The 24,760-nt window shown below is 37.2% G+C and overlaps 2 protein-coding genes across 2 annotated transcripts in view; one reads left to right on the top strand and one right to left on the bottom strand.

Moving 5' to 3' along the window:
* Positions 1 to 24,760, bottom strand: part of LOC126154419 (uncharacterized) — a 273,459-nt gene that overhangs the window by 82,463 nt on the left and 166,236 nt on the right. The window lies entirely within an intron of this gene.
* LOC126161854 (uncharacterized) lies at positions 1,247 to 20,005 on the top strand. Its single transcript, XM_049917965.1, has 4 exons — positions 1,247 to 1,463; positions 6,327 to 6,449; positions 13,590 to 13,742; positions 19,663 to 20,005. Exons 1-4 carry the CDS (start codon positions 1,268 to 1,270, stop codon positions 19,914 to 19,916), a joined length of 726 nt encoding a protein of 241 aa, XP_049773922.1. The 5' UTR covers positions 1,247 to 1,267; the 3' UTR covers positions 19,917 to 20,005.

The following is a 24,760-nucleotide window of genomic DNA, read 5'->3' as shown; positions in this document are numbered from 1 at the left end:
GGGGGGTGAATAACGCCAAGCTGTGGTTGGTAGGAAGGGTAGACGTCATGGCGAAGTTCATCATCCGGGAGGGGGATGTGCTGCAAATTGCCCTGGCGAAAGACATAGAGGGTGTTGAGATGGAGAGAGGAGGAGGACACAGCAATAGAGGCATGGCAACCGGCATGGGGAGAGGAATGACGACACCAGGGGGTGAGGATCAACCCTGCAGGCAGTGTAAAGGATGCAGATTACGCTGGACGAAAAGGAGGAAGTGGGGGAAGGGGATGAGGTCGTACAGGAGCTGTGTGGGGGGCAGAAGTGGACACGGAAGTCAAGGTGGAGCACATGGCATTCAAAGATTTGGATGACCTTATAAAAGCAGAGGAGGGGGGTGGGGGGGGGGTGGAGGAGATCCAGGCAATGCTGGCATAAGAGGGTACAGGAAAGATGAGGGATTTGTAGGTGTGGAGGATAGAGGAAGGAAGCAGTCCCCATGTCCAGTCGGACAGGAGTTTCAGGAGGCATAAGCGGGTATGGACTTTCTGCCAGATGGTCAGGAGATGAGGGGTCCAGGTGAGGTGACGATCAAGGTTGAAGCCAAGGTATCTCAGGGTGGGGGTGAGCTGGATGGGATGACTATAAATGGTTAGGTACAAATCATGGAGATGGAAGCAGCGGGCAGTGTGGCCTATGATGATTGCCTGGTTCTTGGAGGGGAAGATACGAAGGAACCACTGGTTGCACCAAGTGGTGAACTGGACAAAGTGAGTTTGGAGGGTGCGTTGGGACCACTGAGCAACAACCTAACTCGGGTTGACTTTAAATCCCCTCAACACGAGTTAACCTGGTTTGGTAACTCGAGTTGACCCATCTCTAATCTGGAGTATGGGAATCGAGTAAACACATCTCCAGGACCACACACATGGGCTAGCAACATTGGAAATCGCCATTCAAGATGCTTCATCAATAAAATAAACGAAACACGTATGGCGAAAAGCAAACTGCCTTTCATTTAATTGCATAGACAGTAAATATCTCCATAAATTTTTAAGCAACTAAGAAACGATAGAAATCGGAAAGGAATGAGCTTTTCAAACTCGGCTACAGGTATGTAAAAACATTTCGTCTAACCCGTAGCTAATATGCTGTCCCAAATTAATTTCTCGCTTTAAAAAGGGCTGCCTAGGCTTTTTATATGCTTTGGCTGTGCTATGAATAGTGTGCGGCGTGTGCATCAATCTTTCGAAAGTCCCGCTATTTCGGAACTCTGGAAATTCACCAGTAGATGGCGGAGCTGCCGTCTCGTATTTATGAATCAACAGTCCAGTTGCAAACAATAACAGTCATGGGGAAGACGAAGACAGGAAAAACAGCAGTGGCGTTCAGTATTCTTGCATTTTTGTTTATATTCATATCATTTGTGACGCCTTATTGGCTGGAAACTGACGGAAAATTGCAAAACCCGAAGTTCATAAGAATAGGTAAACAGAGGACAATTACACTACACTTAGGCGTGGCTGCATGTCTGGTGTAAATTAAAATACATTTAGTAGTGTTATTTCACATCGTTAATAATGCATGGAATATTGTATCAGCCGCAGATAATAATCCTTTTTTCGTTTATTAGTTTCAACAATATCTTAGCCATTTGGAGCAGCCAAGTGGATTTATGATAGACTGACAGCAATTTTGAACCGTAAATGTATTTTAAACCATGCCCTTCTGTAACTTAAGCGATGTGATATACAGTTGTATGGAGGATGCTTCGCCTTGAAGTTACCAGGTGCACATGCTTTCGCAAATTCAGCTCGAGATACTTTTGTTTTAACTCAGTTGAAATCGCCAAATTCTTTGCCAGTGAAGAAATCTTGAAGTTTTGTATTAGAAGGTGAATTACATATTTTTTTCGTTAAAGACTACTTGACTATATTGCTGTGATATGTCATAAATAAAAATATTTTGTAGTATATATGCCCCAAAAGGCACCTGCATTACAGAGGTATTGACATGTTTGATGTATTAATTGTGCAGCGTACTTTCAGTTATAAACAACTTTTGTGACCCTCAGTCTTGCCAAGCAGTGATTATATCCTTTCTCAGATTGAAAACAATTATTGTCTACCTTGGTAGACAGTAAGCCTAATCGGACTGGTAACACATCTCTGTCCCTATTTTAGAAATAACATTCCACTGAATCAAAATTAATTAATTAATTGACTTGAAAATACTTTGGAATATGACAGTGCGGAAAAAAGTTTCACAGGAAGTACATAATTTGGTGTAATAAGTAAATGAGCACTGGAGCCTGGTGCATGTTCTCTGTATGTGCCTATATTTGATAAGAAGTGGCTTCTGCTCAAAACCGGTTGCTACAGAAGTTTAATGTTCCCCAATCATACTCATGTTCCCTGTATGTGCCTATATTTGATAAGAAGTGGCTTCTGCTTAGAACTGGTTGCTACACAAGTTTAATGTTCCCCAATGACACTATCAACATTGGATGACTAATCATTTCACAACCAATTGGGAGAATTAGAGTTTGTAACTGGCAGATGAGGCAATGGAAATACATGAGCTATAATGGCAACAAATGGCCCTGACCCATTGGAGGATATCTACAGTGAAACTGCTATCAGTAACCGTGAGACAGTTGTAGCAACAATGATTACCAAGAAATAGGGGGCAAATAAAAAAGTAGTAAGATTTACATGTTTAATAAACTAGATGAAGAGGCAGAGGAGTTGTTTCTAGAAAAGAAGCTCTAAATATTTAGCTCATGGCAGGGGCATGTACAGGAATTGTGGCTCAAGGTTAGAAGGTTGTTCACAAAGCACTGGATATGTATGTACTGAGTAGAACAGGTCACAATAGTAAACATCCTCCATTATACACAGTCGCAATGGAAAAACTTCTACAGAAACAATGGCAATTGTATGAGAGGTGTAAGGTGATGTGTAGGGCTATAGATACAGAGATAATGAATGAAACTTAATTAGCTGTCAAAAGGACAGCGCATGCAACCCTTGGTAACTAGAGTAGCATAATCTTAGAATAAATCTCCAAAAGCCAAAGAAATTCTGGTCATTTGTAAAGACTGTCATTTGCACCACAATTAATACCCAAACACTGGTAACTGACACAGGAACTGAAATTATTGTAGAACAGCAACAATAGAAATGCTGCTAATCAATATCAAATGTTACTTAACAAAGGAAGACCTAGGAGAAATGGCATAAGTTAACTCTCACAGCAGTGCCAAGATGAATGATATAGATGTTGCTGCTAGTGGCACTAGGAAATAGCTAACTCGCTAAATTTAAACAGAACTTCATGGACCAGTGGAATCTTTGTCAGATGCCATACAGAATTGCAAATAAATGAGCCTCCCTGTTTATCATAATGTATTGTTTTTGGAGTAATACTAATAATACAAAGCTCATTTCATAAATAATGTAACTAACTTTTCATTTCCACATTTTCTTATTTTTGTAAGATTTCAGTACATCCTTCAGTATTGTCTCCCTGCTTGTCAGTGTCCATGTCCCAAGGTTGAGGAAGTTTCACAACTCTATTTAAAAAGCCATATTTGTTCATCAGATGAATGGCTTGGGCAGTGGCAGCAGCAAGCTCATCCTGTGATGAATAATGGCATCATCAGTGGATTATTTCACCTTTGGTCATGTCAGATTTTGGTAGACTTATGACACAACCATAGGCTTCTTGATGTAACACTTTAAAACTGTATTTACACAGTTTTGCAGTTACTACATTAGAGACAAGTGGATGAGCATTGTCATGGAAAATGAGCAGCAACTGAGGTTGAATTAGATGTGCATTTTTCTTTTCAGTTTTTAAATGTAATCTAGATAATACTCTCCTGTGACACTTTGACATCATGTTTCCATAATAACATAAAGGAAGATCACCTGTTGATGATAGACGTCAACAAAAATTTTGTAGTTGTTGGGAGATTGAGCCCACCATTCATTCGACTTTCGTTTCAGCTCCAACTCAAACTCTATAATCCAAGTTTCATCAATAGTTATTCATGAAAAAAAGCTTAACCTTCTATATCAGATTGTAATTTTAACAATATTATGAGAAGAAAAGTTGCTACTTACCATATGGCGGAGATGCTGAGTCACAGATAGACACAACAGAAAGACCCTCACAATATAGCTTTTGGCCCATTAAGGCTGTCGTCGTCGTCGTCGTCGTCATCAACACCCCCCCCCCCCCTCCACACACACACGAGAATGCATTCTCAGGCACCTGAAACCCTGTGAATCTCGAGTCAGGTTGTCTCCTTGTGAAGTTTCCATCATGAACAACCTTTGAACCTTGGGTATGCCATTTATAACTTATGTTTTAAAAAAAAAAAAATTCACTCCATAGTGTTGCAACCTCTGCATTATTTATGAAATCAGCTTTACAATTTCAGACTTTTTGCAGATGATGGGGATATCAGTAACAAGCAGTGACTGGCTAACTCTGTTGTAAATTCTGTGTAGCATCTTGGTCGCATTTCTGCTGTGGCTTTGCTACTCCCAGTTTCAGTTTGTGTATCTCCCATGAGCACCTGGACAATAATGTTGACACCACTCACATCCTTTACATACAATTGCAATTTCTTCTGGTATTGTGGGAGGTCTTTTGAAAAGATTCTACTGTGATAATCATTGAAGATTTCATGCAAAGCCCTCCTGACAGCCAAAGATGTTTTATTTACCCACTCTATATCTATGATGGTTTCTGTGCTAAGGCCTTTGTAAAAGTTTATGATATGGGCAATATTGTTACATGTTTTGTGTAGTAATGTAGTAGTGTAGTAATCAGCAACCATACTCGGTGGGGGGGGGGGGGGGGGGGGATGGTTGGAAGGAAAGTAATCAATGAGAGAATGAATGGTAAGCAGATGATATGATTTGTACCTATGAACTGAAGATAGCCTTTTATGACCTGCTTGCTGGTTAACATCAGGATGCCATTTTATTTTATTTTTAAGAAATAAATGTTGTAGTCATGAACATGTGAAAACTGCTGTAGAAAAGTTAATGAGGCATAGTGACTGAGGAGGCAACAATTAAAGGTAGCTCCATAATATCTCAACCTAACCAACACTCTAGGATGACCAGTGTATTTGAAGAACTGACAGTCAAACAACATGTGGCAGCTGCTTCAGAATTATGAACATAATCACTTTGGTGGTGGCAGTTTAAACTAAGCTCTTGTATTTCAATGTAACTATAGTTTGCACTATATACATGACATTACATTAATAACTGTTCCATAGAGCATGAATAGGACATTTTGTAATTATGTGGAATTTGTCAGTTTAACCTCAGTGTTATTTATACTACTACATATCTAAAAATTCACCTATTGAGTAGAAGGCATTGCCATTAGAGAAGTTCTTTTCATTTGCTTTTAAATGCTGGTTGGCTATGTCAGACTTTTAATGGTATTTGGTAAATGATCAAAGCTTTTTGTGGCAGCATAATTCACCCCTTTCTTTTCCAAAGTCAGATTTAACCCTGAGTAGTGAGAATCATGTTTTCTTCTGGTATTGTAGCTGGGCACTTTGGTATTATTTTTGAATTGGGATGACTTATTAACAACAAATTTCATAACTGAATATATGTATTGTGAAGGTGCTGTGAATAACCTGAGTTCCTTAAATAAATGTCCACAAAGTGATCTTAAGTGGGCTCCAGCTTTATTGTGATTACACACTTTTGCGCAATGAATACTTTATCTCTTAAATGGTAGAAAACGTGATAAACTCTCCACAATATCAAACATTTTCAGTTTAACTAACTGAAACTGATAAAATGCTAATCTACGTGCAGTAGAGAAAACATCCTGAACAGCATGGCACCTATGGATAACGAGCCCTGAGGTTTCTTCTTCCATCATATTTTTTTTCCCCTTTCTTGGGTCTAACCATTAGTCTGTAGTAGTTCTTCAAAACTTCTACATCTTTCTGGTTTATTTTCAGAGACTAAGAAGAAGAATTTTTAACTGCATCTAAGCTGTATGGCTGGTAATCAACATTTAGCAATCCAGTTGTTACAACAACAAAATATTGATATTTCTTAATGTTAAGCTATACTTTGTACATTGGGATGTAAGTTTTATATGGCTTGTGTAGCAGTGAGTCAGCAAAAGAGTTACAATATAATTTGGGGGGGGGCTTCAGGATAATATAAGGAATATAGTAAAAAGTTGATTTCCTATAATGTAAGGTTTTGTGGTATTAATTTCAATTTTTATATGTGCCATACTTGTGAAACATGTCATGATAATTTGATTCTAAATCAGATACCATTCATTCTTTGTTGCAGGGCTTTGGCAAGTATGCTTCAATGGCTTAGAAGAAATACATCATTGGTATGACCCAAAATTTTATGGCTGCTGGTGGGTCTTTGAAGAAGAGTACTACATTATTCATGACCTGCTTTTGCCAGGTACTTTAACTTTGCAATCAAACATACAAGTACTATTTTATGTTAAAATATGGAAATTTTGTTTGTAGTACTGGTAAGATTTTTTAAAATTAAATTGGTGACATGTTTCTGAAAGAGTGTCTGCAGACACCTTCACCAGTACAACATGATTTGAAGCTTGAATTCTTGTTGTTAGAGCCACTGTTATGTACTGTGCATCTTCTGGCCAAAATTTTTTGGTATGTACTCTTTTTATTTAGATCACAGACAGACATTACTGTGATGATGATCAACCTAGATGTATCTTACTTCCGTCTTGATGGTGAAAGAAACTTCTATCACCAGGCCAACAGTGAGAGGAGAGTTGATACCTTGTCATTACACCAGGCTGTGTGTCAGTGTCATCAATAAAACCCCAAACGTATCTTGTCTCTTGTAAGTAGGGCATGCAACATCATATGTCCATTGGTCGAGGACATTTAGTAAGATGTGCTCTTGTCTGACACTCATAAACATTATACTACAATACAAGTTACATGCACTCCCCACAGTGATTGGCAATGAACAGTTTCCCTAACGACAAAACACTCGTCCTTTGGGATTGAGAAGTGCCAGAATGCTCAGAAACGAAGTACAAATTTCCAGGTGACAGTGCCACATGATTATTTATTTTGGTTGCTTATAACGGTAATTTAACATGCTAGACCAAGTTATTAAAAAAGTTCAACATCTCAAAAACAAATGTTATATAGGCATGGCCAAAAACCGCAGTTATTTAACAAAAACAAAAAAAATTACACTTTTTGAAAAATAAAATACCAAATGGAGTAGGCAGTTATTAAAGAGAAGGCATAGTATTGAGGAAAAAACTACAGGAACATGATAGAATGTATTGAATTAAACAAAACTGTTTGGAAGGATCTTGAAGACTATGAGAGATGATACTACAAAAATGTGATAAGAGAACCAATTGAAAACATAAATTCATTTATGGCAGACATCACATTTCAGCTGTGAGATGGCAGGTGGCACAGTAACTAACAATATAGATAGAATTGTGCAATCATTCCATGATTTTTTAAAGTGTTTATATAGTTTAAGAGATTAACAAGAAACACTTGTAGTTAATAATGAAAACCAGGTACGTTGTACAAATACTGCCAAGGTATGAAAAAAAAAGGAAAGTTGCCTGTATATGATGGTGTTGCAGTAGAAATAGTTAAAGGTGGAGGCAGAGTAATGCAAAGGAACTTGCAAAATTGTTTACATGATATCTGTGGAGGGAAAGAAATGTCTGAAAATTTGAACAATACTGTAACCTCTTTACACCACACAAAAGGAGACAGAAGGGTACATAATATAATTCACAAGTATTATCACTAACTTATAGGAAAAACATTGGATTTTAATCAAGCAAAGGAAGAACTTGGCTGTTGATAATGTAGCATCTACATCTATACTCAACGGACCACTGTTAGGTGCATGGCAGAGGGTACATCCCATTGTACCAGTTATTGGAATTTCTTCCTGTTCCATTCACGTATGGAGCATGAGAAGGACATTTGTTTGAATCCCTCTGTGCATGCAGTAATTATTATAATCTTATCCTCATGATCGCTGTGTGAGTAAAAATTTTAAGCCAGTTCGTGAAACTTTGTTAATGGACTTTCGTGGGATAGTTTCTTTCTGTCTTGAAGACTGTCATTTCAGTTCCCTCAGTATCTCTGTAACACTCTCCCATGGATTAAACAAACTTGTAACCATTCGTGCTGTCCTACTCTGTATATGTTCAATATTTACTGTTAGTCTTAACTGGTACAGGTCCCACACGCTTGAGCAATATTCTAGGATGGGTCACATGAGTGATTTGTAAGCAGTGTCTTTTGTAGACTGATTGCACTTCACCAGTATTCTCAAAAAAAGAAAATAATAATAATAAAAACACGAAGACTATCACCTGCTTTACCCACGACTGTACCTATGTGATCATTCCATTTCTTATCCCTACAAAGATCTCCAGCCAAGATAACATGCTGTGCCCACCCTACCAAAAAGTCCTCAGTCAGTCACAAATTTCACTGGATACCCCATATTTGGATACCCCATATTTTTGTACTTTTAACAATAAGCATAGGTGCGGTACTGAGTCGAATGCTTTTTGTAAATCAAGAAACACTGCGTTTACCTGTTTGCCTTGATCCGAAGCTTTCAGTATGTCATGTGAGGTAAGTGTGAGTTGGGTTTCACATGATCAATGTCTTCGAAAAACATGCTGGTTGACATTGAGGTGGTCACTCTGTTCAAGATACCTCACTATGTTTCAGCTCAGAACATGTTCTAGGATTCTACAGCCAATCAATGTCAAGGGTATTGGGTGGTAGTTTCATGGATCACTTCTACTAATCTTTCAGTAGGCGAGTACGACCTGTTCTTTTTCCAAGAACTGGGCACGGTTTTTTGGTCGAGGGATCTATGATAGATTATAGTGATAAGAGGTGCCAACTCAGTCACAGATTCAGTATAGAATCTGACAGGGGTTCCTTTGGAGTCTGGAGCTTTGTTCAAGAGTCAAAATGACCTAGAGTGCCTGGTGTACAGTTCGGAAGTCATGATCAAAAGTTTTGTATGGTAATGAATAGTTTCTACACACTTCAACAACATAGCAAAAAATTAAGAAATGAAATATAGTTCGGTAAGGAGATTTCATATCACCAAAATTATCCTCAGCAATACTAGAGGAAGTTTTCGGATTCTTAAACATATGGTATTCTTAAGTGTACTGTACCTGTTAACGGAACATTTCCGACACATCTTCATTTTGCCGATGTCATTGTACTGTTAGTTTCTAGTACAGCTAAACTTCAACAGTGAATGGAAGAATTTAATATTAGGTGATGAATTTTTCTATTCATGGTAGTTATTGTGCAGCAAAAGAATTAAAGAATAGATCATTTTAATTCTTCAGTGCTTTTGATAAACTAAATAGGCTGCTTTTCAAAACAAAGCATCCAATGTGACAAAGAAAGTTTACAATACACAGAAGTGACAAAAGTGGCGAGACAGTAATATGCACTTATACGGATGGTGGTAGTATCGCGTACACAAGGTGTAAAAGGGCAGTGCATTGGAGGAGCTGTCGTGTAATAAGGTGATGTTTATCATATGATGGGAATTGGTGAGTTTGAATGTGGAATAGTAGTTGAAGTGCGACACATGGAACTTTCAATTTTGGAAACTGGAGGAGGGGGGGGATTCAATATTCCGAGATCCACAGAGCGTCGAGAATACCAAATTTCAGGCATTTCCTCTCACCACAGACAGTGCAGTGGCCCAAAGCCTTCACTTAATGACCAGGAGCATTGGTGTTTGCATAGAGTTGTTAGTGCTAATAGGCAAGCAGCACTGCATGAAGTAACCACAGAAATCAATGTGGGGTGTACAATGACGGTTATGAGACTGTGGCAAAATTAGGCATTAATGGGGCTATGGCAGCAGACAACCAATATGAGTGCCTTTCTAACAGCGAGACATCACCTGCAGTGCCTGTCCTGGGCTCATGATTATATTGGGTGGACCCTGGATGATTGCAAAACCATGTCCTGGTTAGATGAGTTCAGATTTTAGTTGGTATGAGATAATGTAAGGTTCAAGTGTGGCGCAGACCTCACTAACCCATCATCCCAAGTTTTTAACAAGGCACTGTGCAAATTGGTGGTGGCTGCATAATGGTGTAGGCTGTGTTTACATGGAATGGACTGGTTTCTCTGGATGTTCAGCTACTTGGAGATAATTTAATGCCATTCATGTATGTTATATTCCCAAACAACAATGGGATTGTTATGGATGACAGTGTCGTGTCACCAGGCCACACTTGTTCACAGTTGGTTTGAGGAACATTCTGGACAGTTTGAGAGAACCATTTGGCCATCCAGATCAGCCAACATAAATCCCATAAATCATTTATGGGACATAATTGTTTTCAGTTAGTGCCCAAATTCCTGCACTGGCAACACTTACGCAATTATGGATAGCTATAGAGGCAGCGTAATTCAATATTTCTTTAGGGGACTTCCAGCAAGTTGTTGAGTCCATGCCATGTCGAGTAGCTGCACTATGCCACGCAAAAGGTGGCCCAACATGATATGAGGAGGTATCCCATGACTATTGGTGCCTCAGTGTAAGTGAATAACAACTCTTCAGGTTGTCAGTATTGGATGCATTGAGGACGATCACTGACTTGCATTCATCATTATTTTTGCACATTGCTTTAATTTATACTTTCTTCTTTTGCTTATTCAAAAACAATAAACTGCCCCTCGTCGTTACAAGAGGTAAATTATTTTCATTGCATTTGTGTTTTGAACAGTTTAACATATTACAAATTTGAAGTATCAGAACTGAAGAACAGACAATAAGTCATAACTACCTACTGCATTGGAGATTTCACATGATATGCAGACACTTAAAACAGTAACCTGAAATGGGACACAATATTATGGCCTACATAAGTAATTTTTAGAGCATATCGAAATATTGGATATGTGGGAAACATCCTATTGTTGTTTGAGAATATAACATACATGAATTTGTATCAGTGATGGAAATTCCTGGACGGAACAATACATAAAATAAGGTAAAGGAACCACTCACCTGTAGTGGACTGACATGAGGAGCACAGAAACTCTGACACCTGCAGAAGTCTCAGTCTCAAAACCTAAGTTCAACCATACTGGACTTGTAAATGGCCACACCTTTACTCATTTTCTCTCTCTCTCTTCTTTCATTCTTCATCACACACCCCACGGACAAGACCAAAAATCCACATAGAACCTTGTTTAAAACAGTTCCAACATTCCTCCAATCGTGATCCTCCTCGTCAGTCATCATCTGTCATCCCCAGGTAAACTTTCAGGCATTCCTTCTAATGTAGCCTCGCCTTTTTGCAAATCCCTCACACATAGCTATCCATAACCGCAAAACCAGTTTGGGCCTTATCACCCTACCTGCAGCCAACAGCCCCACCACAGTGATGAATTATAGGACTATGTGGCTGAGGGTCTCCACCAAAAAATATCCCATCCCATCCCATCCCATCATGACCTCCAGCAACTCCTAAGGTGTCAGGTCCAGCCCACAACTTGACACCTGAATCCCTCTCTCTCCTCACACCAGCACCTCCACCCCTCCCACTCCTACCTTTTACCTACTCCACGAATCCAACCCTACAAGTTCCTTTGTGGCCACAGACCACTGCCTCTCCCAACATTCTCCTAATACCAAACCCATAGGTCTTTTCCTAATTCTTCTAATTGCATCTTGACACACTCCAGTTCTCTCAAGAAGTGGGTGCATGTTTAGATTTGTGATTAAGACATTAGACATTGTTGGGCTGGGCTACAGAAGAAATAATTAAGGCTTAGAAAATTGTTTTTGCAGCACTCTGATAGTGTTTGGCATTGCTTTCAGTTATTCAGCCAAGTTACCAATTCCATTTTATACGTAATATCTTCTCCAGTTGCTGTGAGCTTTGTTGTTATGTGTACTTATGTACAACCACACTGTTCAGTATTCTCAACACCACTATTTATAGATTAGCTTGACTCCCAGCACCTGCTATGTCGCTTGAAGCTCGTTTGTTTTTCAGAGGGTGCACTGTTGTTATAACGCACATTCAGTGTTTTCCAGCTAAGCTGGATGATGCCTGTGGCGAAATCTTAATAAATCTATTGCTGAACCACAAGTCTTGTTTAAATTGAAACCTCAATTGTGGTTTATTAGGTTTCCCATTATCTTAATCTAGATACACTCTTTAATGTCATAGTTGCAAAAACTTTACATTCTCCAAAAAACAATAACAAAAACACATTGGCGATTGCCCTAAATGCGTCTAATTAGTGAAATGGACCAACTCCAGTCAGATTTGACCCAATACTACAACCTGCAAAAAGTACTATACCCACAAGTGGAAGTAAATTCTAGTAGTAGTGTAATTTGTTTGGGGCTGACTTGCAACAATTAGATGTTTACAGTATCTGCAGTCTTTTCTGCAAGCTGGCATTGAAAAATGTTGTGTTCCCAAGTATGGTATGTTTTTAGCTATTGCAGAAAACATATGCATAGAAATTTTGAATGCACCTACACATTGAAATGTGTGTTTGAAGACATCAGAAACTGATTCCAAATTGGCAACTATAGCAATAAAACAGGACTGGAGTAGGTGGTGGTGGGAGGGTGCATGGGACCTGTAACCCGGAAGGTGTACACGATCAAAGGCAGAGCCACGTGTGAAAGCACCCACGTGATTTACCAACTGACCTGCCTACACTGTGAAGCGTTCTATGTGGGAATGACCAGCAACAAACTGTCCATTTGCATGAATGGACACAGGCAGACAGTGTTTGTTGGTAATGAGGATCACCCTGTGGCTAAACATGCCTTGGTGCACGGCCAGCACATCTTGGCACAGTGTTACACCGTCTGGGTTATCTGGATACTTCCCACTAACACCAACCTGTCAGAACTCCGGAGATGGGAACTTGCCCTTCAGCATATCCTCTCTTCTCGCTATCCGCCAGGCCTCAATCTCGCTAATTTCTAATTTCAATTTGCCGCCGCTCATACCTCACCTGTCTTTCAACAACATCTTTGCCTCTGTACTTCCGCCTCGACTGACATCTCTGCCCAAACTCTTTGCCTTTACAAATGTTTGCTTGTGTCTGTGTATATGCGGATGGATATGTGTGTGTGTGTGTGCGCGCGAGTGTATACCTGTCCTTTTTTCCCCCTAAGGTAAGTCTTTCCGCTCCCGGGATTGGAATGACTCCTTACCCTCTCCCTTAAAACCCACATCCTTTCACCTTTCCCTCTCCTTCCCTCTTTCCTGATGAAGCAACTGTTGGTTGCGAAAGCTTGAATTTTGTGTGTATGTTTGTGTGTCTATCGACCTGCCAGCGCTTTTGTTTGGTAAGTCTCATCATCTTTCTTTTTAGATATATTTTTCCCACGTGGAATGTTTCCCTCTATTATATTCATATTAGTAAGGGAAAATGTTTATTTTTGCTGCTTAAAACTATCTTTTTAGTGTGTCTAAACTGAGGCTACTGAAGTATGAATCCAATGTGTTGGCATCACATTAAATTTTGGTTTCTTTCTTGCTTACAGGATTCTTTGTTGCTACACAGTTTTTCTTCACACTGAGTTTTACATTGTTGCTTATTGCAAGTTTCCTGGTGGCCCTTTATACTTGCTGCAGCAAAGATCATGACAGATTTGTGCTGCTGTTGTTTGTGATTGGTTCTGACATGATTCTTGCAGGTAAGTGATTCTTACTATTTGTTATCAGTGTTCATGTATTGCTAAGGACTGCATTCTTACAGTCCTAAACTATAATTTTAGTATTGGAAATTATGGCATAGTAAATAGTTTAGCTGGAACCATGATCACTTTTTAAATTTTTTCCCTCCTTGTAATCAAACTGCCAGGCACTCTCTCTGCATTGATTTAAGTTGTAGTCTGCAAAGAAAATTTGTATTTAAACAGGCCCAGGAAGTGATTTAAAATTTTTGTTGCCTCAAATAGTAATTTACAGGATGATTTTCTGAAGTTTTATGCTGACATGTATGCTTTTGTTTTCCTGATATTTTACTGGTGGCAGTGGTGGACACTGTGGTCTTTACTTTCATCTAGCAGACGTACCATTGCCATAGATAAGTGCACTGTTAGTCTATCTTGCACAGCATAAAGGAAGCACCCATTCACCATTTATATTGAATGATTTTTCCTTCTCATTGAGGTTACTGATGCTTTCAGTAGTCTCTTTAAGTACAGAACTACAGTAAATGGCAGCTTTAACCAGCACTCAAGCTCTGTTGTTTAAACTGATGGTATGACAACCATTGTTTTAATGCATATGTTGCCGTTGTCTGATATATATAATTTATTTATTTATTTGGGGGGGGGGCAACGTATCTGAATTCAAATGTGGCTCTATTATCTGCATATTGGGTACTCCGTTCCTGCAACCGTAGATGAAAATAATAATAATAGAAATAATAATAATAATAATAATAATAATGGTATGTTCTGCCAGTCGTAAAAGGCGACGAAAAGAACAAACCACTAATAGGGCTAACTCCCCTTTTAGTGTGATTAGTTGGTTCAGGACAGAACAAATGAAGCCTCGGACAAGCGCTGTCATGGTAGGGGATGACGCTTGAACCCTATGCCCGTCCACAGTGGTAAGGACACTTCTAGCCACATGGAAAATGATTTAAATCCAAATAGAGGTGTTTTGCAGGATATGCTTCCTGTGCAACCACTCTAGAAGGAAATAGAAGGAAAACAAAGACAGAGGATGAGATGGTCAGGTGAAGTTAACCGACACCTCATGTTCTGTTATTACCAAGCAACAAACTTAGGAAACAACACAACTGGATACAGATCACAAGTATACACAACATTTATTACCAGATACCCAGAATTAAAATTTTTAACAGAACAATGACTAGCTGATCAGATCTGTGCAATAATCAAAAATAACAGGATACGACAGTCAGAATTAGAAAACATCAAACAACAAGTACAGCAAATACTGGAACAAAATAATGTGCAATCAGAAGAAGAATAAGAAAATACAGTAATGGACGAACAAAGAACAACACACATCAATTAAACAATCAGAGGAAACCGAAATCTTAAGACAGCCACCAGAACAAGCACAAATAGAACACGAAGTGACACAATTGTTAGATATAGATGAAAAATTTCAGCTGACATATATAGAATACAAAGACACAAATACAGACATTGGACCATTCTTGCATAGACCACCAAATAACCCATAAGTCGAAACAACAATAACAACTATCAATGCAATCATACACAACAAAATAAATGAAAATACAACTATAGAAGAGTTACAACTACTGGTTTATATAGGAGTACTCACTACACTAAATATACGCACTGGGCAGAGATCAGAACCAACCAACACACAGAAGAAACCCACAACATAGGCTACAGGTCAGAATAGAAAAACTGAGAAATGACATCGGACAGCTAACACAATTTATAAGAAATGAAATGTCAGACAAAAAAACAAAAAAGGTTAGGTAAAATCTCACAAAAAGAAGCGATAAGAGCAATTAGATGAAAAGAAGCAGAAATTACAAGCATTGGCCAAACGACTTAGAAGATACAAAAAAAGTGAAAATAGAAGGAAACAAAACCAAACATTCAACACAAACCAAAAGAAAATTTACCAGACAATAGATAACACACACATTAAAATAGACAATCCACCAAACATAACAGACATGGAACACTTCTGGAACAACATATGGTCAAATCCGATACAACATAACTTACATGCACGGTTGATACAAGCATAAACAGGACATCCAAGATGAGACCACAAGTGCCTGAAGTGATAATTTTGCAACATTTGAAGTCACCCGAGCAATCAATTCTACGCACAGTTGGAAAGCCCCTGGAAATGATAAAATTGCAAATTTCTGGCTAAAGTAGTTCACCTCAACACATTCACATCTAACTAAATTATTTAACAGTTACATTGCAGACCCATACACATTCCCTGATACACTTACACAAGGAATAACTTATCTGAAACCTAAAGATCAAGCAAACCCAGCAAAATATGACCCCATAACATGCCTACCAACAATATACAAAATATTAACTTCAGTCATTACACAGAAATTAATGACACATACAACACAGAACAAAATTATAAATGAAGAACAAAAAGGCTGCTGCAAAGGAGCACGAGGATGTAAAGAGCAACTGATAATAGATGCAGAGGTGACATATCAAGCTAAAACTAAACAAAGGTCACTAAACTATGCATACATTGATTACCAAAAAGCTTTTGATAGCGTACTCCACTCATGGTTACTACAAATATTGGAAATATACAAAATCGATACAGTTCCTAAACATAGTAATGAGAAATTGGAAAACCACACTTAATATCCAAACAAATTCAAATAATATCACATCACAGTCAATACAGATTAAGCGTGGAATATACCAAGGAGACTCATTAAGTCCTTTCTGGTTCTGTCTTGCTCTGAACCCACTATCCAACATGCTAAATAATACAAATTATGGATACAATATTACTGGAACATACCAACACAAAATCACACATTTGCTATACATGGATGATCTAAAACTACTGGCAGCAACAAGTCAACAACTCAACCAATTACTAAAGATAACAGAAGTATTCAGCAATGATATAAATATGGCTTTTGGAACAGACAAATGTAAGAAAAATAGCATAGTCAAGGGAAAACACACTAAACAAGAAGATTACATATTGGATAACCACAGCGACTGCATAGAAGCGATGGAAAAAACAGATGCCTATAAATATCTAGGATACAGACAAAAAATAGGAATAGACAATACAAATATTAAAGAAAAACTAAAAGAAAAATATAGACAAAGACTAACAAAAATAATGAAAACAGAATTGACAGCAAGATACAAGACAAAAGCTATAAATACTTATGCTATACCAATATTGACCTACTCATTTGGAGTAGTGAAATGGAGTAACACAAACCTAGAAGCACTCAATACACTTACACGATCACAATGCCACAAATATAGATCACATCACATGCATTCAGCAACAGAAAGATTCACATTAAGCAGAAAGGAAGGAGGAAGGGGATTTATCGACATAAAAAACCTACATTATGGACAGGTAGACAATTTAAGAAAATTCTTTATAGAACGAGCAAAAACTAGCAAAATACACAAAGCAATCACTCATATAAATATTTTGGCTACACAGTTGCAATTTCGTAACCATTTCTACAACATCAACAGATACGAAGAAAGTAAATTGAAAAAAGAAAACACTACATGGCAAGCACCCGTAACATCTAACAGAGCCACACATCGATCAAGACGCATCCAACACATGGCCAAGAAAAGGCAATATATACAGTGAGATGGAAGGATTCATGATCACAATACAGGATCAAACAATAAACACCATATATTACACCAAGCATATTATTAAAGATCCCAATGCCACAACAGATAAATGCAGACTTTGCAAACAACAAATAGAAACAGTAGATCACATCACAAGCGGATATACAATACTAGCAAATACAAAATACACCAGAAGACATGACAATGTAGCAAAAATAATACAACAACAACAACTTGCCATACAACATAAACTAATAAAACAACACGTTCCCACATACAAGTATGCACCACAAAATGTACTGGAGAATGATGAATACAAATTATACTGGAACAGAACCATTATAACAGATAAAACAACACCACATGACAAACCTGACATCATACTCACCAATAAAAAGAAGGAATTAACACAACTAATCGAAATATCCATACCCAATAAAACAAATACACAGAAGAAAACAGGAGAAAAAAATTGAAAAATACATAAAACTGGCTGAGGAAGTCATGGACATGTGGCATCAGGATAAAGTTGACATTATACCAATTATACTATCAACTACAGGAGTCATACCACACAATATCCACCAGTGCATCAACGCAATACAGCTACATCCAAACGTATCTATACAACTACAGAAATCTGTAATTATTGATACATGTTCAATTACCCGAAAGTTCCTAAATGCAATGTAACATACCGTACAGTTAAAAGGAAGTCACGCTTGATCAAGGTCCACGTCACTTTCCATTTTTAACCAGACATAACGTCTGAGAAAGGAAATAATAATAATAATAATAATAATAATAATAATAATGTCTACAATGTTCTATCGACTAATCACCAATGCTGTAGCCATACCAAGAGGAGTAGTATGCTACTGTATATTTAATTTGATGAACTATTAGAAATCTTTTTTGCAAGATGCCCAAAAGCAAGCACTAATATAAATTCCTCAGCATTATTTAGATCATTTTAGAAAAATGAGTCATTTTGTGTGCCTTATTTTTAAACTGAAATTTATTGATGTGTGTCTTTACATGCATTTCTGGATCATAAGATTGATGTACAGGATATGCATCAAAAATTAAATCACAACTAATGAGAGCATTGGCACTTGCTTTAAAAACAATTTATACTGCTAATGAGTAGCAGTCTTTACATAATGAAATTAATGATAAATGACATCCCGCAGAGATTATCAGTTCATCTTTCATGTACTCTTCCTGTGAATACTAATGTAATAGAGTATTGAGTAGCTTTTGCTTTGTTACCCCAGCTTGAAGTTTAGAATATTTGGGTTTTTTAGTTTGAAGTAAAAAATAATTGAACAAGAAACATAAAATTTAATTTTATGTTAATTAATAAACAATTGTTATTTAATTAATTCTTCAGCTTCCATCTTTATCGTAGTTACAATTAAAAAAAATTTGTATTATATGTGAATGAACAAAATAATTTTCTGTGAATATTTCTGTTGTGCTGTATGAACTGACTATGATCTTGTACATGTACAGGAAGTCCTATTTTTTAAGTAGTTGTTAATGCAGATGAGACTTACTCCTGCCACTTCACTTCATAGTGTTGGAAACATCCATTATCACTGTGGGCATACCAAATCTGAATAGTATGTGAAACCCAGTACTTCCATTTACAAAAGAAACTTGCAAATTTGTTTCATAGTTACATTAGTCTCCTGCTCTATTGAAGGAAATCCAGTATTGTCTGGATGTGATGTTGCTTTGACGTACTGGTTCTCTTTCCAATTCAGAACATTGTTTACTCCCCTCGTGTATGACATCCTGGAACACTGTTAACCGAGAAAAACAAAACCTGGATGATTACCATACTGATAAATAAAGGAAATTAGTTTCTGAATAGTTCAGTGGGATATGAAGAGTTGACTTTTTGCTCAGCAGTCTCACTTCCTTCATGCGTAGTGCCTTTAATTTGTGTTATTTTCTGCAGTCTTTCACTGCTTTCGGTATACTTCTCCTTTTTTTCCCTTAATTTGCTCAAAAGAAGAAACACAACTGTCATGTACTGTGCATCTTTCTTTTCAATTTAGATAGTTTCAAATTAGATAATAATTAGCTATATGTTACGGTCCATACACACTTCTCTCACAATTTCAAATGTTATTCATTAAGGTACTGAATTAGCTGTGCTAGAGTGGCCTTGGTGACTCTAAAACGTAATCTAAGAAAGCTGCTAATATTTTCAGTTTGTCAGTTACCATTTTAACAGTGTTAACTTAATTATTTTCAGCTATCTCTGGTACACTGGCAGTAATAATATTTGGGGCAAGAGGAGATGGTCGTGACTGGTTACCAAATTGGGAACACAATGAAATCTCATGGTCTTATGCTCTGGCTGTGTTTGGTGTAGTATTCCTATATTTAGCAGGAATATTATTTCTTGTAGAAGGACGTGTCCATCGCAAAAGACAGAAGCGGGAACGAGAGGCTGCACAATCTGCTTATCACATGGAACCAAGGAAAGCTGCCCACACAGTAATTTGAAAGCATCTCAAAGCATAAAATGTCTATGACACTAATGTAGCTGGACTACATTAAGCAGCAAATTTTTTAAACAATATTTTTTTTCTTTTGTCATCAAAAAGCTGGCATCAGTCAAACCAAAACCAGCAGTGGGCTTTATGTTGATCTAGAAAACATAACCAATATTTTGTTCACTATTGGTCATGTAATTTAAACTACTTGTGGTCTTATAATTATACAACACTAGTAGGAAAAAATTATATATATATACACAAACATGTATGATGTCTGTAATGTACACACTGTTGTGTACACTTTATTGTCAAATTTGTATAAGAAGAATTCTACTCAGGGTACTGTTCAGAAGTTGGTGCATATCTCATTTTAATTTTTGTGTTTGGGAATCATATTTGCAGGATTTTTTAACAGGAGTGTTTCAGATTTTACATATAACTGCTTTTCTTACTGTTGAGATTGGATCTACAAGTCCATGTTAGCTTTTAAACAGATTAACTTATATTAAAATACTAAAAATGGAATAAATGTACATGTTTGAAAGAAAGAAATGGTAGCTAAGTAATAACCGTGATCTCTGATTAGTTCATACATTGTTTGGGATCAAAAACAAACTGACAAAAGAAGACTACATTGGCACTTAAAATCACTGCAAAATTTTCTAACAAAGTGATATACATAGTTGATGACTTGACTGCAGTGAATTATATAGACCGAATAGTGAAAGAAAGTAACATGCCTGCAGAGAAGGTCGTAAGTTTTAGTGTGGCAGGTGAGGTTTCCATCATCAATGTGTGTATAAATTCTGTGAAGAACACATGGAGTTTACTGGCATGCTTTTTTCTATTTTCCAGCAGTACAAAACCTTAATGAGTAAGCACAGTGTCAGTATACTTCACCACCAATGTATATTTCATCAAAAACTAATTTCAGTCTAATGAATATGAATTTGCTGCTGCCTGTTCTGTTAAGTATAATGTCTGTAAACTTTGATAAATGCAGCTTCTGTAAAACTAGTGACTCTGTTCTTTAATGAATCTGCTTTTTGGAAAACAGACACCATTTGTTTTTTATTTTATGCAGTTTTGAAGATTACAATGCAGCAGCCATTTATAATAACATAAAATTGAAGTACAGTCCCTGTGTAAAATGATCTCTTCTCCACTTTGATTAATATAAAATAATGGGGGCAATGAATATATGTTGTGATGTAAGTTGTTGTCTGAGCTTTGTATGTAACATATTCCGTCCATTTCAGTATCAGTTAAGTATAGAAGGTAAACATTTGTAGTTTCTATAAAAGATGTGTACAGCACAATTGTGTACTCATTTTCCTATAATATTTTTCAGTAATAGCATTGCCTTCAAGCAAGTTTTTTCTTATAACAGTATTATTAAGTGAATTGTATATAAACACAAAGGCAAAAACATTGAAGTGTTCTCACTAAGTGCACTTTTACTCATTTCTTAACTTTCATTCAATCCCCTCTTTGAAATAAAGAAAATCAGCAAAGTAATATTGCTTCATCAGTGTTGTGCAAGTAATGTTCAATGTGTCTTTGTATGGTTCAGAAAATTGATGGTATGTACAGGACACATATCATTTACTTCTAATAAATCTCAATTCTTTTTTACAGAATTTATATAGTAAGTCTGTGTAAAAGATAACTTTGAAGATTTTTACAAGTTTAATACATTTATTTTGTACATCGTTTTTACTTTGGCAGTGGATACTGATTTTCAGTGTTAAAAATTCAGATGGAATCTCTAGCTGTAGTAGCAAACTGCCTTTAAATATTGGCAGAACCATTTACAGTTCATTCATTGTGAAAAACTACGTGTTTCACTGTAATGATGAAAGTTAGCATTGCTAGAACCCCCCCCCCCCTCGCGCCATTTTTCTTTCCTCTTCTACCTCTGTATTAGCTCTCTCCCACTCCAACAGTTTTACTCTTCTATCAGATCCACAGTCACTGCACCCACCATTCACACAGGAAACATGTTGAGTATGCTTTCGCCACTAAGTTCTGGACCGTGAAATGATGAACACGGGGTAGCTTATTGTATTTATGACTTTAGTCTGAATATACAAGCCAGCTCATAATTATTCTCTTCCATATTTTTACCATTATTGGGTCCTAGGCTTTCCATGCATGTTTACTGCAATTTCATGTTTGAAAGTAAGTAGTGTCACATAGCACACAAATCATTATTTTTAACAGCTGCACCTATTTGTAAAAGTGTTAGATCTGATAGCAGCTGACTGCTTAAATGAGTAAATTAATATTTTATTTTATATAGTACACATATGTACATCTTAAAATACTGTTTGATATTTTTGTACTGTCATGTATATACCACTGTTGTATTTGAAATTAAATATGTATGTTGAGAAAAGATTACAAATTGTTTGTTTATTAAATTGATTTGTGATCACTGATAACTATTTTAATTCCCTATCAAAGCACTGCACTATAATACCTGAATGTATTAGGCCACTGTAGTAGTGATACGGGTACATTTGAGTGTATTTTATTTCTCATTATTGTGTTTTCCTGCCTAATTCTTCTCTATGTACAAGTTATTCACAGTTTTACACGAGATGAAATTAACAAAAAGTGGGCCATGACAATTAGATTATTAAATGGTGCAGTTTACGTAGCTGTGCAGCAGTGTTGTACAGACTAGATCTCTCAAACTGACCAGCATGGTAGTTACACATTTGTGCCCAACCAGCGTGTCTTAAGAAGTACATTCTGGATCATTGTAAGCCTGGATCATTGTAAGAGAGGCTTTGCAGTTCTCAGGATACCTTTCCTCCTCCTTTATCTAGTGATTTTTTCTGAGGCTTTCTTGGATTGTCAGTTTCTGCATTTGCAGTACTCTGAAGCATTTGTGTCCGTTTCGTTTTCTTTGTGTACCTCAGTTCTTCTTACTTATATCTCCAGCCTGTTCATTTGCTGTTGTGTTGCAGGTGTCAATGTGAACACTGCTTTGAAACAGATCTCCATGCCATTGTATCTTGTGCAAATCTTTTCATATATATGCATAATTACTGCACCCTACATCTATTTGAATCTGCTTTCTGTATTGAATGCTTTGTGTCCCTCTACAATTTTTACTGCTGCCACCACCACCAAATTCCTAAATTAATTATTTCTTGGTGCTTTAGGATATGTCCTATCAATTTATCCAGTCTGTCAGTCAAATTGCACCGTAAGTTACTCAATCTATCCATTTAATCTTCAGAGTTCTTGTGCAGCACCACATTTCAAAAGCTTCTGTTTTCCTTTTGTCTATAGTGTTTATCTTCCAAGTTTTACTTCCAGAGAAAAGTACATCCTAAACAAATACTTCCAAGAAAGAGTTCACAACACTTAAATCTTGTTCACTGTCAACATATTTTTCTTTTTTTAGGAGAACTTTTCTTGTTTTGTCATGGTACAGTCTTAGGCATCAAACCTGGCCACTTGCGGCACTGCAGAGACTAAGTTCAAGGTCATTCACTTAAGGTGGCCAATAAAACCAGCCACCCCTCAGAATTTAAAGTCTGGCATATGCACAATCTAGTAGCACTTTGGGTGTAGAAGTGTCCGGAAGAAGTGTTGTCTGCTTCTCGAGCTATAACAGTGCTGTATCAGCTTGTGGTCTAGTGGTAAACATCACACAATGTAATCACTCTTTCTCCTGTTTTTCTAGAACACATCAATCTGTGTAAGTTATTGGTCCGATGGAACCTCATAGATAACGCTCTTCACTTTCTAATGCACCAGTAATAACAAAAAGCTTCCAGAAACAATTCTACAAAAACAGCTTGTGGCTGTGTCAGGATTAGAACAGTTAACTCTCAAAATTTCCCGGTCTTACACTGGTTACACGTTGTTTGCTACCACTCACTGGGCACAGTTGAACCATGTGAATCTGGCCGTCATCTATTGTTATTTTCTTATTTTAAATTCTGGTACAGTATTTATCTGGTAGTTACATATTGGATTTTGCTTACTTAAACTTATGACCACTGTTTAAATGTTGGAAAATAGTTGGGGTAGTGGAAAAATTGTGACCTATATTCACTTTGGGTTTAAGATGGGTGTGGAGGCAGTTCGAAGACTTCATAGAGAGAGAGAGAGAGAGAGAGAGAGAGAGAGAGTGTGTGTGTGTGTGTGTGTGTGTGTGTGTGTGTGTGTGTGTGTGTGCGCTTTTGGCAAAACATGTCAGAAAAGGATTTTCTTGTTTCAAGAAGGTATTTGTGGCATGAATGATTTTTCACATTCAGGAAGTATCGACAACTGATAATTGTGATGAACCACAAGTGACATATATATTCAATATGCAAGACTCAGAAGTTGTGTATGAGTACAGATTGCTCTAATTCAATGCAGAAGAAATCAAAAGGATGACAAATCATGACACTACACAATCGTGGCACTAAGCATGATCAGTGCCATACAATGTTTGTTCAAAAAATTCCAGAACATTCATAATTTTGTGCCAGTGGTGTGTTGGAGTGAAATGCGGTTGGCATTCCTGCACATGCCTCTGCTCAAAGTGTAACTGCTCAAAGTTTCATTGTTGTATGTCTGTTAGTTATAGTTCAGTGCTGTATTGAGTAGAACATTATATCATACAGTTTACAAATTTAGGGATAGCAGAATTAGAGGATCAACACGTCTGCATTGGAGTTAGCATGAATATGAAGAAAACTTTTAGAGACACACCTAATGATACAGGAAGCCTACGGTGATGAATGCTTTAGCCATACTCAGTGTTATGAATGGTTCATGTGGTTTAAAAACGGTCACACGGAAGTTAAAGAACCCTTGTTCAGGAGGCACTTCAATGTCTACCCA

The sequence above is a fragment of the Schistocerca cancellata genome, chromosome 2 (assembly GCF_023864275.1).
Source record: "Schistocerca cancellata isolate TAMUIC-IGC-003103 chromosome 2, iqSchCanc2.1, whole genome shotgun sequence".
NCBI lineage: Eukaryota > Metazoa > Arthropoda > Insecta > Orthoptera > Acrididae > Schistocerca > Schistocerca cancellata.
This window is presented reverse-complemented; position numbering and strand designations above follow the sequence as displayed.